At 40.2% G+C, this 16,587-nt stretch overlaps 1 protein-coding gene across 3 annotated transcripts in view; it reads right to left on the bottom strand.

Annotated features, from left to right (window-relative positions):
* EVL (Enah/Vasp-like) overlaps positions 1 to 16,587 on the bottom strand; it is a 225,346-nt gene that overhangs the window by 186,754 nt on the left and 22,005 nt on the right. Inside the window, exon 1 of one of the 3 annotated variants that reach the window (XM_054025088.1) lies at positions 4,031 to 4,226. The exons of 1 other annotated variant lie outside the window; for it this stretch is intronic. In XM_054025088.1, the coding sequence (XP_053881063.1) occupies positions 4,031 to 4,053 (23 nt within the window). In that variant the 5' untranslated portion in view covers positions 4,054 to 4,226. Of the gene's footprint in view, positions 1 to 4,030; positions 4,227 to 16,587 lie in introns of those variants that run through there. One more of the 3 variants, XM_054025092.1, reaches the window with a different exon arrangement.

Genomic DNA, 16,587 nt, shown 5'->3' with positions numbered 1-16,587 from the left:
GGGAAAACTGCAGCCAACAAGTAAATCTAGGATTGTTTACCACTGGAATTTGCTTTAGTCAAACAGTACTCAAAATGGTGAATTCTTTTCTACTTTGAGGTATTTATATTTTTTATTTGGCAGTGGTTAAAGCAGAAGACTAGGAATCAGGACTCCTGGGTTCTATTCCAACTTTGCAACAAAACTCATGTGTGTAGCCTTCAGCAAGTCACTTAATTGCTCTGTGCCTCAGTTGACCCATCTATAGCAGTGGCATCATAATATCTTCTTCAGAGATTTATTATTAGGCTTTATTAATGTTCCTGAGTACTTGATATCCTCAGATGAGAGGTGCTATATGCACACAAAATATAAATAGTCTATTTCTGTTTTGAAATGCATTATATCAATTTCTGAAAAAAAACTATTTGCCGTATTCACAAACGGTTGACTTTGAAGAGACTAAAATTTCCCTTTTTTGTATTGTTACTAGTTTTGCTTAGTGCATAGGGGAATAGAAAGTCAAAAACATTGAGATGTGATGGTGAAGGTGCACTAGAAAGACAGACACTAGTTCATTAGGGAGTATGCTAAGTAATACCCCAGGCTAATATACCTAAGGCAGCAAGAGGAAAAATCTACACTTGGTTTAACAAAGCTTTCTGTTGCTACAAAGACTGATCTTGACTGGACGTAACAAGAGTACTTTGGCTTCTTGGCCAAAAGCACAGCAATCTTAACATTATGAACAACCTATCAGTGAGAGGTTGAGAAAATCCAGCTTGTGAGAAAATTCACTTCATTTTACATATAAAATACATGTTAAGCTATTGAAATACTACAAAAAGAATTAGTAAAGACAAGGGACCACATCCTCAGCTGATGTCACGAGGCAAAGGTCCAATGACCTCACAAACTGAGGACCTGGTCGTGTAAGTTTCTGTAACCCTCAGTTAAAAAAAACAACAACAAAAACAACAACAAAAAAACAAAATAAAGTTTGCCTTAGGGTTAATTCCCTGTCCCACTGTCAGGAAAAAAGACGGTCCTTGGCTAGAACATGGAATTATGAAATTCCCAATGGATTTTAGTTCCTTTGTTTTCTCTGAGGTTCAACTCTTGGCTCATCATCCACATTAGTTATATTTATCAAGTGCCTTTCATCCCAAAAAGAACAGGAGTACTTGTGGCACCTTAGAGACTAACAAATTTATTAGAGCATAAGCTTTCGTGGACTACAGCCCACTTCTTCGGATGCATAATTTCCAAAGAAGTGGGCTGTAGTCCACAAAAGCTTATGCTCTAATAAATTTGTTAGTCTCTAAGGTGCCACAAGTACTCCTGTTCTTTTTGCGGATATAGACTAACACGGCTGCTACTCTGAAACCTTTCATCCCAAAGTGCTTTACAAATAAGTGTTTTATAAAGAGCATACCAGGGTTGCTTTCTTCATCCAGTCCTGAAGTGAGATGCTTCTGCAAAGAAGTCCAGCAGCTGTTTAACAGTACCCAGCACTACCCAAACATTCGCCAGGAAGTGACGGTCACTATATCAAATTGAAACTGCAGAGGGAACTTGGGTAGACAGAACGTAATCACTCTTCAGTATCTGGAATTTGTCTAAGACTGGCTGTGCACCTCTTTCTGAGAGATTTTTATGGGTTCCTTAGCGCCAATATGTAGTCAGAAAGTAGATGTAAACTTGCACATGCACAAATGAAACTGTATTTTGCATGTGCTGAATTATATATGCATGGACAAATGGAAGCTGTGCTCGCACTTGGCTAGACAGACACCGATCTAGACTTGTATACAGACAAATCTGAGATTTAAACTGGATGTATGTTTTTGTACATGGAAGTGAACACCTACTTTGTAAATGGAAGTCAGGCCCTGAGTGAGCACAAGTGGCCATGACTTCAGTTCTATATTTTTTCCAAAAAGATGGCATCTCCAACAGCATAGTGCCTTTAACACCATGTTGAGTCTTTAGTTCAGGGAACAGCACTACCTACTGAATCATCATCAACTCCATATCTTATAGGCATAGGTCTTCCATCCAAATACTGAACTAGGCCAATCCTTTTTAGTTTGTGAGATACACAGTGGTCCCTTCACAAGTAAATACAGCTATAGAAATAAGAGCGAATAATAATCCCATAAAGAAGAACAACATCATCCAGATACACCCTCAACAGAATACCACTGAAATGCCAAATGTCATTCTAAATGTTATTAATGTTACTACACAGATGCCACAGTCCCGCCAGCTTGGAGGATTTTAGAATGCACTAGTAGTTCATGCATGTAAAGTTCAACGTAATTTTCAAAGCAAGCCAAAGAGGGGAAGGCTAGTACATTCACAAGCCTGAGGAGGGGTATAGACCAGAATCTAAACCTCTCTGCTGCAGAACTATGTAAATGTCTTCCTTGTCTTCCCATGAATGGGGCCTCCACTGGAAATTAGCTAGAGCTTTTGAAGTACACTTTTCAAATTACCGTAATTTGTTTTCTAGTGACAAAACTGGTCGGAATATTGCTGTATTAATAATATGTTTTAAACACTTGGGTGCAATATAAATAACTACTAAATCAAATAATGACATAGTAGGCTGTGTGCCTGTTTGCAATTTAACTTACTGCCAACAATTGGCTACATCAAGATTTGTGAGCACCTCTTGACAATCCTATGACAATTGCAGTTACACAGCATCACAAAGTGTTCCAGTAAAATCTTTTCACTGAGGCAGTATCCTACAGCATTTCATAAGCAATAGAAGTTCTAGTCACTGTTAGCCTATATTTCTTCATCATTTATGGCTGGATTCTAGACATATGGTTTTTTTTAATTATTATTTTTCAAGTTGCTCATTTCTACTACTTGTCAGCATCAAGATGTGTACTCACACACACGTACGTCATCTGGCAAAGCACAGATTAACAAAATGTAATCCATATTTTGTCTGACTTTAAAAAAAGTTTAATAGAAAAAAATCAGGTACTGAATGTGCATTGTGAATGCAAAGCCAATCTCCTTCACGTCTAGTTACATACTTAAACAATCTTTTTCTACATCTAAATAAATCACAGGGATTTTTTTCATATTATATTATAGCAATGGCACATAGAACAGAAAATATACCAAGAGATTACCCCAATGTTGTCATGATAAAAATGGTGATACTATCTGGCCAATATTATAACATGACCTACAAGAAACAGTGAATAAACCTAAAACAAAAAGTGAAAGACCCACTGAAGATCAGAAATTTTCATAGAGTACAATTTCAATGCAGGTGAAAACATCAATCATGTTACAATGTCTATTCATTTTGTTTCAGCTATCTTCAAAAACTCGTCATGGTTTAAATAGACCTTGAATCTGCATAGGGAGAGTTCTATTGGGGGGGAGGGGGGAAGGATGGAGGACGAGCCAGTATTGAGCAGCACTAATATTAAATAAAAAGATGCTAATTTTGTAGTTTAACAAGCACAGCTGTTCAAATGTTTGCAAACAAAAACCCAACCCAACCCCAATCTAACCATATGAATCACATTTAGAAATATCATATGAAATTCTACAGCTACAGGATTATGAAAAACAGGCATGTAGACTGTGCTGCAGCACAAAAATCTAATCGTAGCTATGATCTAAGCATCAATATTTTTTCCCTTAATTATCATAATCAGTATTCTTTAGAGAAGAAGCATCTGTCAGGTCTCAGGAACCAAAAATAGCAAAGACCCTTTTCAGCAGAACACTTTCTGTTTTATAACTCTATACTGTACTCGCAGCTTCTGGCTACACGACTATAAAATTTGTGCAAGAGATAATCAATTATCCAGCTTTACTCTCCGTCATGCAGTTAGCGATCGTTTACCTGAAGCTCATTCTTCCACACACTTCTCCCAATACACAGGGTAGATATTTTAAAATGCAAGAAACATTTACATTTTGGAGAACTAACTGTAGAGCCGTCTGACATTACACAGCAAAAACCTGGTGAGAACAAAAACCAAGCACACTGATGTATATAAAATAGAGAGCCTACCTGAATTCTTCAAATGCATACATGGCCTAGTAACTAGACAAATTCTCTGAAATTTAAAATAATCTTCTTAACATGCAGGAGAACCATTTAGTTTGTCAAACTGCAGCAAAATGCATAATTAAGAGGCAGTATATTTGAAATATTCTGAAGAGAAAGGGTATGCAGATACTGGCCTGCAGCCGACAGCTCAGCCAGCTGCTGACAAGCAGCAGCTAACAGGGAAAGGCACAGAGTACCATGTGATCATTCCAGCAAGTCTGATTAATGCAGTATACTCCAAGAATACCAGGCTGATATCTTTATTATTCAAGCCAAATAAGTCAAATACTATACATGACAGACTCAGTGGTTAAATTATAGTTCATATTTTACATCAAAAATAAATTCAGGGAGAGGATAAGGAGGAAACAGACCAGAAATATGGTATTAATGTTGCAATCTTAAACTGACTTTCTTACCTTGCAGTGATACTTTAATATCATGTAGTGTTTTTATTCACATGAACTGTCAACGTTGCAACAGATTACAACCACAATCCACCCCTTTCATGGAAGCCAAAACACATTAAGTAGTTTATCTACAAGAAATCACCTACTGTAGACTAATCCTGACCAATGTAACTCCTTTACTCCTAATTTTTTGCTATCACATTCAATCTGCCCCAATACATGTGGCTCTCAGAAATTCAGGGGGTAAATGCTAATAAATCATATCAGTGCAACTGAATGAAGAGGGATGAAAGCCAAAAAGTCACATTTCAAAATAAAAGAAAGAAAATGAGATAACTTAAGAATTTCACAAATTGTGGCATGTAACTGAAGATGCTTCAGCTGCCTAGCAACAGAGCAACACAATCTCCGAAGCAACATGAAAAGTTCTAAGGCAAAGGAGACGGGTTCGACCAAATGGGAATCTTCTTTAAAATGTGAATAAAACGGGTTTCCTTGCACGCCTCGTGATTAAAACGTGGCTCAAAAAGCACAAGGGTAGGAAGTTGCCAAAGTATAAGTGGTATATGACAAGAACCACAACACAACAGAAGATACCTCAAGCTCAGGTTACAAAGGCCAAAAAAGTTACATGTACTGTATGTAGATAAGGAAAAAACTATCAGAATGCTGGAGTAAGACAGACACCAGAGCAACATTCCTAGAATACTCCAAAAGGCAAAGCATATGTTCTTCCAAAACAATCTGGAGAGGCTTTAGAGACCTTGTGTTTTATAAACATGGCAGAAAAAAACACACCCCGAGAGAGAGAAATCCATAGAAGTCTGTGTTCCCTGAACACCAAGCCTCAATGGGCATTTTGGGTATGCAAGAAATGCAGGATCGGGCCCCACAATAGCTATTTGTTTAGGTAAAGCATACACCTTGTTCTCAAGGATGTTTCATGAGGATTCCAACAATCCGAACTCTGAACCCAGGAAGTGTGCTTGAGAGCAGAGAGGCTGGAGTGAGAGGAAAAGACACAAGAGAAAGAAATGACACTAGAGACTTGTAGAAAAGCTGAACTGATTTAATTTGGAGCAAGAACATTTTTTGCAGAGTAAGAACACTGGATTTCGTTTGCATTGCTTCATTTGTTTAAATCAGGGATCGGCAACCTTTGGCACGCGGCCTGTAAGGCCCCTGGCGGGCCGGGCCGGTTTGTTTACCAGCTGCGATCAGCCGAACCTCCGGACATGGCAGGTAAACAAATTGGCCTGGCCCGCCAGGGGGCTTACCCTGGCGGGCTGCGTGCCAAAGGTTGCCGATCCCTGGTTTAAAAAGGAAATAAGTTATTAAAATGGGAATAAATGTATATTGTAGTAACAGAAAAACATACCTGGCCAAATTTTGCCCTTGGTTTCACCATCTGATGTAAATGAAGGGTGAATTTTGGTCCTGCTAGTGAAGGCAGGGTGCTGGACTCAATGACCTTTCAGGGTCCCTTCCAGTTCTATGAGATAATATACCTATTATTATTATTATTAAATTTGGCCAAAGTATTTCTTATCCTCAAAAATAAACATTAAAATGGAGAGGTGAAATGAAAAGTAGCTGTTTATGAGTATCCTACTTAGAAAAAAAAAAAGAAGAGCTCCACGTTATCAGAGGAAAGAGGAACAAAGCCATCAGAAAACCACCTTGCTTCTTCAGGGTAGGGTCCAGAGAAAGTATATGAGATTCCTAGACACTGAGGGGGAAATCCTGACCCCAGTGAAGATAATGGACGTTTTGCCATTGACTTCACTAAGACCAGGATTTCACCTTGAAAGTCAGGATTAAGATTGGAGATCCCACAGTGATTAAGGAAGAAAAAGTGAAGTACTCTCTTCTATCCTCCTTTTGGCCCAACCCTGATCTGACTGAAGACTGGCTAAGCTCCCCCAGAGTTGGCCTCTGTGTGCAACATTGGGATTTCTAATGCCAGCTTTAAAATATATTAAAATATTAATAAAATACTGTTTAAAAACAAATCCATTCACCTTGCGTTTGAATTCACTAAATCACTGCTTTGGTTTCTGATTGTTGCAACGCCTTATGAACTAAAGAAACAGTCTACTGTTCAAACTCTGACACCCTCATCAATAGCCACTCTGTGAAGGCTGGAGAAAGCCTCAAAGAAGGTAAACACACTACAGAAGGCTTTTACATTTAATAAAGGTCAATTGCTGAAAGTTCTTATTGAGATAAAAATTAAGTTTTTAAAAGTTTATCCAGTGTTTTCTCAGCTGCTTGTAGTGTCACATACCTCTCAAGCATGGTTCTCAGCCTACGAGGGAATTAACAGTGTAATTTCTTGATATTAATTATTAAGACTCCCACTAGATTGGACAATCTAGAGCATAATGTCGTAGTGTCCACATGAATGAAGATTAGCATATGATTTCCTGACAGAACTTGTATGACTTAAGTGTCTAATGAAGACATAAGGGGGCAAAGAAATGCCAAAGCCTTATTGATCTACTGCCATCATTGCCATACAGCATTTTAAACCTGAATGGAATAATCCTGCCGGAGGGCTTCTAATTAAATCGGAAGACCCTGCAAAGTCACGTAGCATGTCAAAGATGGAATAAAGAAGCAAAACACTGCAACTTCTCACATACTGAGTATGGGCGTTAACACTGGCTTTAACAGGTCAAAAAGGAGACAGACAATTAGAGTCCTGTACATCAGAATCAGCAAAAGACACAAAGAATCACTGAATGACAAGGTCATTCATTCTCTGCTTGGATGCCCAGCTCAATCACTTGAGGAAAAAGACCCACCTTGCACCAAAAATTGCTATTATGTTATGGAACAGAAACATATAAACTAGAACGTAAGTATAGGTCTGTCAAGGCTGGATCCCCACTTTGAACTTTAGGGTACAAATGTAGGGGCCTGCATGAAAACTTCTAAGCTTAACTACCAGCTTAGCTCTGGTTCTGCTGCCACCATTTCAATGGATTCCATTCCTGGGAAACCTTGAAAAAACCTTCACCAAATCCCTGGTGAAAACAGATCCAAACCCCTTGGATCTTAAAACAAGGGGAAATCAATCAGGTTCTTAAAAAGAAGGCTTTAATTAAAGAAAAAGGTAAAAATCATCTCTGTAAAATCAGTATGGAAATTAACCTTACAGGGTAATCAAACTTAAAGAGCTCAGAGGACTCCCCTCTAGTCTCAGGTTCAAAGTACAGCAAACAAAGATAAACACTCTGGTAAAAGGTACATTTACAAGTTGAGAAAACAAAGGAAAACTAACACGCCTTGCCTGGCTATTTACTTACAAGTTTGAAATAGGAGAGACTTGTTTAGAAAGATGTGGAGAACCTGGATTGATGTCTGGTCCCTCTCAGTCCCGAGAACGAACACACTCCCAAACAAAGAACACAAACAAAAGCCTTCCCCCCCCCAAGATTTGAAAGTATCTTGTCCCCTTATTGGTCCTTTAGGTCAGATGCCAGCCAGGTTACCTGAGCTTCTTAACCCTTTACAGGGAAAAGGATTTTGGAGTCTCTGGCCAGGAGGGGTTTTATAGTACTGTACACAGGATAGCTATTACCCTTCCCTTTATAGTTATGACAAGGTCAGTGACTGGACAGTAAAGTAACAGGAAACCCAGCCTTTCAGTTTCCACCTTCCAATCTGACCCATGTTAAAGCCGTACTCATTACTATAATTTATTAACATTTGACAGCAGTTCAGTGGCTTATATAAGACGAGTTGGTGGTTTCAGTCTAGTTCCTACTAGACAAGTGTCCATGTGACAAAAACTATCATCCTTGTTGGAAATCTTAGCAGAGGAGAAAATGATTGAAGGGGCTTTGAAATAGGACAATCCAGAACAGGGTTGAGGCATGTTGCCAGAGGCTGTGGGGGAAATTCTCCCCAAGTGCTTAAATCGGACACAAAGTTGTATATAGACTTTATGTTAACCTTCTACACAGAGCTCAGTTTCACTTCGTGTAAGAGTATGCACTATCTCGGCCTGTGCAGCACTCATTGTTGACTCAAGTTTTCAGTGCTCCCCATCCATTCAGGTGCTCATTGGTACCATCTGATCACACAAGATTGAAACATTTGAATAAAGTGCTTGTTTATTTCGGCAAGGGGAAAGATATCCACTATGTTTGCATCTGTCATTGGACCGTGTTATAATTTGGGTGATGTGGATTTGACCACATTGAAAAAGGAACTCAATGGAATGATCCAGCATTAATTTCAATTGGAGAGGAGGCAAAAACAGAGTGGAAACGGAGAAGGAAAATAAAGACAAGGCAGCACATTGAGCAGTATTGATACATTTGATCAGCGCTATCTTTTCTGCACAGGGGTAGGCATGGAGATCATGGAGAGCAGCCAAGTATATTGCTTAAAGATCTTCTTCAGTAGGGTTTTCTTTGAGTTCCACGGTCTTTACTGGGTTTAGCAAAATAAGATTTGAAAGTGTTTAGTGGAGTGGGGGAGGGAAAGGTTACCTTAGATTATTCTAGTATTGGGAGAATCCCTGAAACAATTCCAATAGCCCAAGAGACTTTATTGAACAAAGGCATTTATGGCATCTGTGGTGACAATATTGACTCAACAGCATGGTACTAGTAGCAACACCACTGGCAATCATCAAACCTCCAGATACCAAAGTGGGGGGGTGGAGGGGATGGAATGAATCACATGTCCCATTTTCAGCTATGGTACTTATAACATGTTTTGTCATGAGATAGTGACATGGTGTGATAAGACGAGAAAACTATATTCTTGTTCATTTCAATAACTCTCTTGCCTGAGAAATTTCTCACTTCCTTCACTCTGTGGTCTTTATTTTGACCAGCATGGAGGTTATTCTGGCAAAAGAAGCTTGGATCTGTGTGTGGGGAGAAAAATACTCTGATGGCAAAAGGTTACAAACACACAGGACCCAAGTCCACCACCTGCACAATCCCACGGGGGGTTCCATGAGTATGTCTGGCAACAGATTTCCCCCCCACGTACTCTTTAATACTGTTAATATTCAATGTAAATACAATTAGTTTGTGAAAAAGCTAGTATAGCAGTAATGCATTAATGAGCATGCTTCCCCTTCCTCCAGCTCGCCTGTCCCATAGAGGCACTTCTGATGACGCTTTAAAAGTATGCCAGAACAGGCACAATTGCACAACAAAAATCTGCCCTCACCCCTCTCTGATTTTGTCTGAACATCAACTGCTTCACTCCCTGCAATCCATCTAGTGCCTATGGGAGTGGACGTCCTGAGATCAGTCCCAAGCCTGTGCTCCCTCTGAGGCCAGTCTTGCTGCTTGGACAGCACACCCATTTTCTGTAATAGGTGCTCTGTACAGGATCCAAGGTGCTGATGAACACATAGCAGCAACTCATCACAGCATTGAAATGGAAATGCTTTCAACACAACCATTTGCTTCGCTTTAATACTTCAAGGAGGGTGGGGAGACCAAGTAGAGTGGACACAGTTCTGAACGTCTTTCTAATCACTGGGTTAAGTGGTATCAGATTCTGCAATAATACAGAACTGATTCAATTCTAATTAAACAATCAATTAAAACTTAAAGTTGACTACAAAACAATTACATTCTTCATCATTTACATTAGGGTCATGCTCAAAGAACCAAGTGGGGTTTTGGAGGCCCATTGTGTTGGGTGCTGTATAAATATATAGCAGACATGGTTCCTGCCCCAAAGAGCCAACAGTTTAAATAGACAAGACATGGCAAAACAGTGAGAGAGAAAGCATTTGCTCTGAATGTCAAAAGTAATGAGGAAACCAATGCATTCACATTATTGCCTAACCAAAAATTAACAAGATTCATGGTTTTCAGATATGTTGTTTGAAACACTACTGTATATGATCAAAATCTTCAAAATGTATATCTGACCTAGATTTTTGCCTGCATACAGAAAATGATTAATGTACTACTATAAAATCCGTACCAAGGAAAGGTACAGGACAGCATGAATTTGAAATCAAAGGCAATAATGTATTATTTATTCCTAGATTTAAAAAAAAAAACAAAAAAAAAGGGGGGGGGGGTAAACCACAGCTTTTTTTAAATGCAGCAAAGTTTAATTTGACTCATACAGCATAAAAGTTGTCCTAGCAATTAAGAATTATACCACATGAACATTCACAAGAAAACACCCATAATATCTTATATTAGTTACACCTCTTCTGATTAGTATCCTAATAACCTATTTGAAAACTGAACAGCAGACAGGGACGGCCCTACATGAGTAAATAAAATGAACTACAGATGTCAAGTTTCCATAGAAATGTCCCTCAAACTGGCCATCATTAGATAAGCCAGCTTTTTTGGGTGGGAGGGGGTGTTGGTATTACAATATAATCACCACCAAATGAATATATTCAGCACAAATTAAAACAATATATAATAGATACCCCCAGTAGCCATGCAGTTTCAGTGGACCTTTTGGCTTTCAAAATGCACTTGTAAAAGGTGGGTAAATATTAGATATATATTTGAATGCTGTTATATGAATACAAAGAAGAATATTCACATGCCACCAAAAATACTCTGGATATCTGCAGTAGTTTTCAAGTATCCAAATGGCCCAGAGGATCTTCTAAAGCATTTAATTACATGGTAGAGTGTTTGCAGTCAAAAGTTGCAGTCAACATAAACTAAGCAGCTTCCCACACACAGCTGAGCATATTCATGCCTATTAAATCTCTGTGTCATTATCAAGCATGTTGTCAGGACACAGGTAAGTCTTACCCTGTGAAAATATTACCATATATTCCTTGGCATCTAACCTGAAGAACAAACCTTCCTAACATTTAGTAGTGAACTCCTTAATGACCTGGTAGGATCCAGCATAGAGAATTAAGACTTTAAAAGCTCACTTTTCAACTACAACGTAATATCTTCTGAGGGCCTAATTCTGCTTTCATTTACAGTGCTGCAATTCCACTGCAGTCAACGAGATTGCACAGGTGTAAATGACAGTGCAATTTGATCGGTTAGGTGAAGTTTCTCTACCACAAGGCCTATGCGCCAGTTACGTCCCAGGTAAGCCCTATTTTGAGGCTCTAAGTGGAACTGGTATGGGGCATATACTTTAGACTGGCTCTGTGAAAGAGGGTGAATTTCACCCACTATGTATATAGTAATTGTCCATCATAAACCACTGGCAGTATATAACTTTCCAATATAAAGTTTGATACTATTTTTCCATCCAAGTGGTCTGGAATCACTAACTATTGGGTTTTGGGGTGGTTTTGCCCTTCAACAGGATGTCCCAGTGCTTTAGTTAAGGTATCTACATCCTCACTTCCAGGGCTCTGTATATTTAGAACAAAAATAAAAATAATTTTTACCTGATAACGGACACAAAAGGTGTCAGAGCCATTGCCTGGCAGGAATACACTGTGGAATTATTTTATTAGAAATCAACAACACAACCCAATGTCTTGGAGATTTCAGACCAGTATTCATTCACTTTTAATCAGCAAAATATTTAGGGGGGGAAAGTTAATGGAAGTTTTAATTTCAGTTAGTCCTCCTAACAGATAAGTGTCTTTGAGCACGGTGTATGGGTCAGATAACTTTGTGGGAAGACAAGCGAAATCAGTGCTCTCATGCCACTAGAAATATGCCTCCATTAAAGGATCTCTGAAAGTTTAGGGACACGTCATGCTGTTTAGGTTTTGGCCTGCATTATGTAGCTGCACCACCCTATAGACACTGTATCTTCCAGAGTTCCCCAATGAACAGGAAGAGATCATAAGCTGCACCATCAGTTGGAAGTGACAGAAGAGGAGAAAGTCCTGGGTGTATTGGTTGATCACTGGATGACTATGAGCCGCCAATGTGATGCCGCCATGAAAAAGGCTAATGCAGTCCTAGGATGCATCAGGCAAGGCACTTTCACTAGAGACTGGGAAGTGTTAGTACCATTATACAAGGCAGTGGTGAGACCTAATCTGGAATACTATGTGCAATTCTGGTCTCCCATGTTTAAGGAAGATGAATTCAAATTGGAACAGGTGCAGAAAGGTCTATTAGGATGATACGAGTAATGGAAAACCTACCTTATGAGAGGAGGCCCAAAGAGCTGGTCTTATTTAGCCTAAACAAAAGAAGGATGAAGGGAGATATGATTATCCCTCTGATGTATTTATAGAGAGCAAATACATGGAGAAAACAGCAGCTGTGCTCCCTGAGTGGCATGAGAGCACAAGGATGCGGGGGGGAAGTTCTGTACCTACCCTCCTGTCTATACACACCCACCCACCCCCAAAATCTGGCCCTTAGAATTTTCTACCTGCCACAGTGCACATGTGCAAAGGGCACTCTACAGCTCAGAGAAAGGCAGAAGAATTTCAGTGTTATTAGGATACAACATTGAGACTTCATCCTTCTCTCCTACAAAAGAACTTCTGGGTCACTGATGGCCATGATTATAATTTTAAGATACCGGAGGTAGCTCAGGAATTTGTTTTCCTGAATATCCATGGATCAGGAGCACACGCTCTGAAAGAGGTCACCAGAGGAAATGGATGTGGGGTTTTGCCAGCACTATAAACTTCTTTGCAGCGCTTCAGCAAGGGCCTCTGCTTTCAGAGTCAGGTATCAAAAACAGTGGCAGCAGCCCCATGACATCATATGACAAATAAAACTGATGTACAACTATGGAGTGACCTACAAATGGTTTCTTTTAAAATTGCGTTGGTTTTCCTTTTTGATTCTTTTTTTTTTCTTTTCTTTTTTTTTAAATATAAAACCTTATACATAGCAGGATTTCCAAGTCTGCTCTGTCCTGGTGTTCTTTGAAAGGAAAGATGGAAGTCTGCTTTCAGACTATCATCAATTCACACACTTTAGGTAAGAGAGGCATCAAGTCTCAGAGCTGCACATTAGGCCTTGGAGTTAAATGCATGCTAAAACAACCACCCACTGCTCAGCTTTCAGTGTCAGTAGGTATGTAGTCAACACAGACAAGACCTGATTTTCAAATATATTAAACAAGCAGAGAAACAGGTTGTCTTCACATATCATCAAGCAACTGAAAAGGACACAAGCCCATTTTTTTCCCCCACTTTGCAGTTCACCTTAGCCCTTGTATATATGCTTGCATTCCATCTCCAAAGCACTGAATCAAAATTAATTATTTAACTCCTATAACATCTATGTGAGGCAGATATTACTACATGTTCTTAAACAGATGGAGAAACCAAGTCAGAGAGATGACAATCTGCCCAAGACAATCTGCGGCAAATTAGAGAGAGCCAAGATCAGGATTTGCTGACTCCAATCCTTGCACTCATTGCTTTAGTCCAGTGGTTGTGGATCATGACCTCCAGGAGGTCACAAAAGACAATCGGGGGGGTGGGAGGGAAGGGGGGAAAAAAAGGTCATGAGGTGATGAAAACCTCTTCTAAACCTTCTAAAGCAAAGAAAAATTTTGCTCCCCCACTCTCCACACCCCTTTACCATTCAAGGTCAAGTATTCGCTGTCAACATCTTGTAACACACACACAAAGAAATGATATATACCGTACTTAGTGTTCTCATTGATACATTTTTTATCATTTTATAATAAATGTAAATGGGTTGTAAACATTTTTGAATTTGAACAAGATGTCACCAATCTGAACAGCCTGAAAAACTTTGATCTAGACAACCATGCTGCCTCTCAAAAGGTTATCATAACATTCCAGCATGTAACAATTTTCTCTGGGTTCCACTGGCACATGTTTTCCTGGTTATTCGTTTATTTTAATCTACTACCTGACCCCAGGGTCAATTATTAGACAATGATAAACAAATTGCTTTAGTAGCCATAGAAGTGTAAGGTCAATGATGTGCAATGATGGACGAAAGCCATCAGAGAAAGGTAACTATAACTGCCAGTGATGTCATTTCTCAACCACAGGCCACCATTCTCACACACTATCTAAAGCGCATCTACCTAGGTTTTACTATTGGGATTGTCCATGTATAGCACTAGTGGTAGCACTTTCACATCTGAGTAAGGGGCTGTGGAGTCTGTTTCCACACAATACCATGACTTAGCTTCAGTACAACAACTGCTTTCCACATTAAATTGACCATGTCATCTCCATCACTTAAACTAGACTTCCTAAGCAATCTGCCTGGAAAACCTCAAGGGTTTCCCTGTTGGCATAGTACAATGGGATAAGTATCAGGGGGTAGCCGTGTTAGTCTGTATCTACAAAAACAACAAGGAGTCTGGTGGCACCTTAAAGACTAACAGATTTATTTGGGCATAAGCTTTCGTGAGTAAAAACCTCACTTCTTCGGATGCATGAAGAAGTGAGGTTTTTACTCACGAAAGCTTATGCCCAAATAAATCTGTTAGTCTTTAAGGTGCCACCAGACTCCTTGTTGTTTTTGTACAATGGGATAGTTTCTATCCACCCTGGAGCAGCATAGAGGGTGCAATAAGCCACTAGAGAATTCTGCCATGTATGGGGCAGCACAGGCCCCCTTTCTCGTGGGCACCATCCAGCATGAGGGGTGGGAGAGGAAATGGCCAGGGAGCTCTGCACTCAGATTAGTCTAGCCACACAGTCTCTCCACTATCTCTACTCAAGTCATTCCAAAATGCTGCTGCTAATGCCATCGTCCTCTTCTCTCACTCATCACGCTCCTCTCTATTTCAGTCCTTCCATTCTTGTCACTCTCTTCAGCCTGCTACTGGCCTCTAAGGCTGCCTCTTCACTGCGCAATTAAGCTGAGTGATCAGCACCTGGGTCTGAGCACCTGGATTAGCCTAGACCAAGTGCAAGCACTCCCACAGCACAGCCCTACTCAAGTTGTTGAGTCCTCAGTCTCTGCACGCACCCGTGTGTGTCTGGGGGCATCTCCCATAATTCTTTGTGCTGAGACACTTGAAGATTCTTGCCCAGTCATATGAGGGATAACTTGGGGGGGAGAGGGGGGAATTGTGGGAAGGCACTGATGGACTGGACTGTCAGCACTTGAATGATTTAGCCTGCATGCTCACTGCAAAGTGAGCTGATTCTAGGCCAGTGATCCCCAAACTTTTTATGTCATGCCCCCTCTTACCTGTAATGTAATCTGTCCGAGCACCCGGCCCCACCCCGGGAGCCTGGGCCAGGAGCGGTGCAGCAGTCAGCATACAAGGCCCAGGCCTCAGCTGGGAGCAGGGCTGGGGCTGGAACAGAGCTGAGGGCAGAGCAGGACTGGGTGGCACTCACTCCCTGCCCACCGTGGGGTCTGGCCCATGCCCCCCTGCAGGTTTCTCTGCAGCCGCCTAGAGAGGCACACCCCACAGTTTGGGGACCACTGGTCTAGGCCCAGTGAAAGACAGACATGGTTGTAATCCATACTTCCAGGCTTACAGCATCTCCAAACCAGAGGTTTGGCTGTGTGGACGATAGTGTTGGGACTAAAACCCAGGTTAACTGGGCAGTGAAGACATACCATATTATACTTGCCTCTCCTATTTTTTCTCGCCCCCCTTCCCCACTGTAACTTTTCCCAATGAGCCAGTTTGCAATGGGGGGGAAATTAGAAATATATATGATCAGATCTCTGTCCCCATCCTAGAGTGGCATCTACAGAATCCTGCTAAACAGCTACAAATCTAGAAGCACTCAACAAAACGATGAGCAAACAGATCTACAGAACTCAACGTGCTAAAAAAAAAAAAAAAAAAAAATCTGCCTTGAAACGGGCCACTTTTAAAAGTCAGATAAGATTTACACATAATTTCTGGCCAAACAAAATTTGTTTCTATTTTTGACCTACTTATTGCATTCCATCCTCTCTTCTTCATACAAAAATAATCTTATACAACAGTCCCATCTCTTGTTAACCATCGCTATCCAAACAATGGAGATTCTTTACTGAAGAGCCATGCCAAAGGAAATTGTCCCAGAGCCAAAAATATTCTCTGGTGACAGCCAAGTTTGGAGCAACTCTCCATATAAGGTGATAATTTTAAACAGCACATCTTTTCAAAGTCTTATTAATCATCGTCGCTTAATGAAGAATCATATTGTTTATAAACGTCTGGTTTGCTGATATTACAATAGGGGTGAGATGGGTAGAGTTCAAAGGCTGG

Source organism: Malaclemys terrapin, chromosome 4, assembly GCF_027887155.1.
Source record: "Malaclemys terrapin pileata isolate rMalTer1 chromosome 4, rMalTer1.hap1, whole genome shotgun sequence".
In the NCBI taxonomy this organism is placed as follows: Eukaryota; Metazoa; Chordata; order Testudines; family Emydidae; genus Malaclemys; species Malaclemys terrapin.
This window is presented reverse-complemented; position numbering and strand designations above follow the sequence as displayed.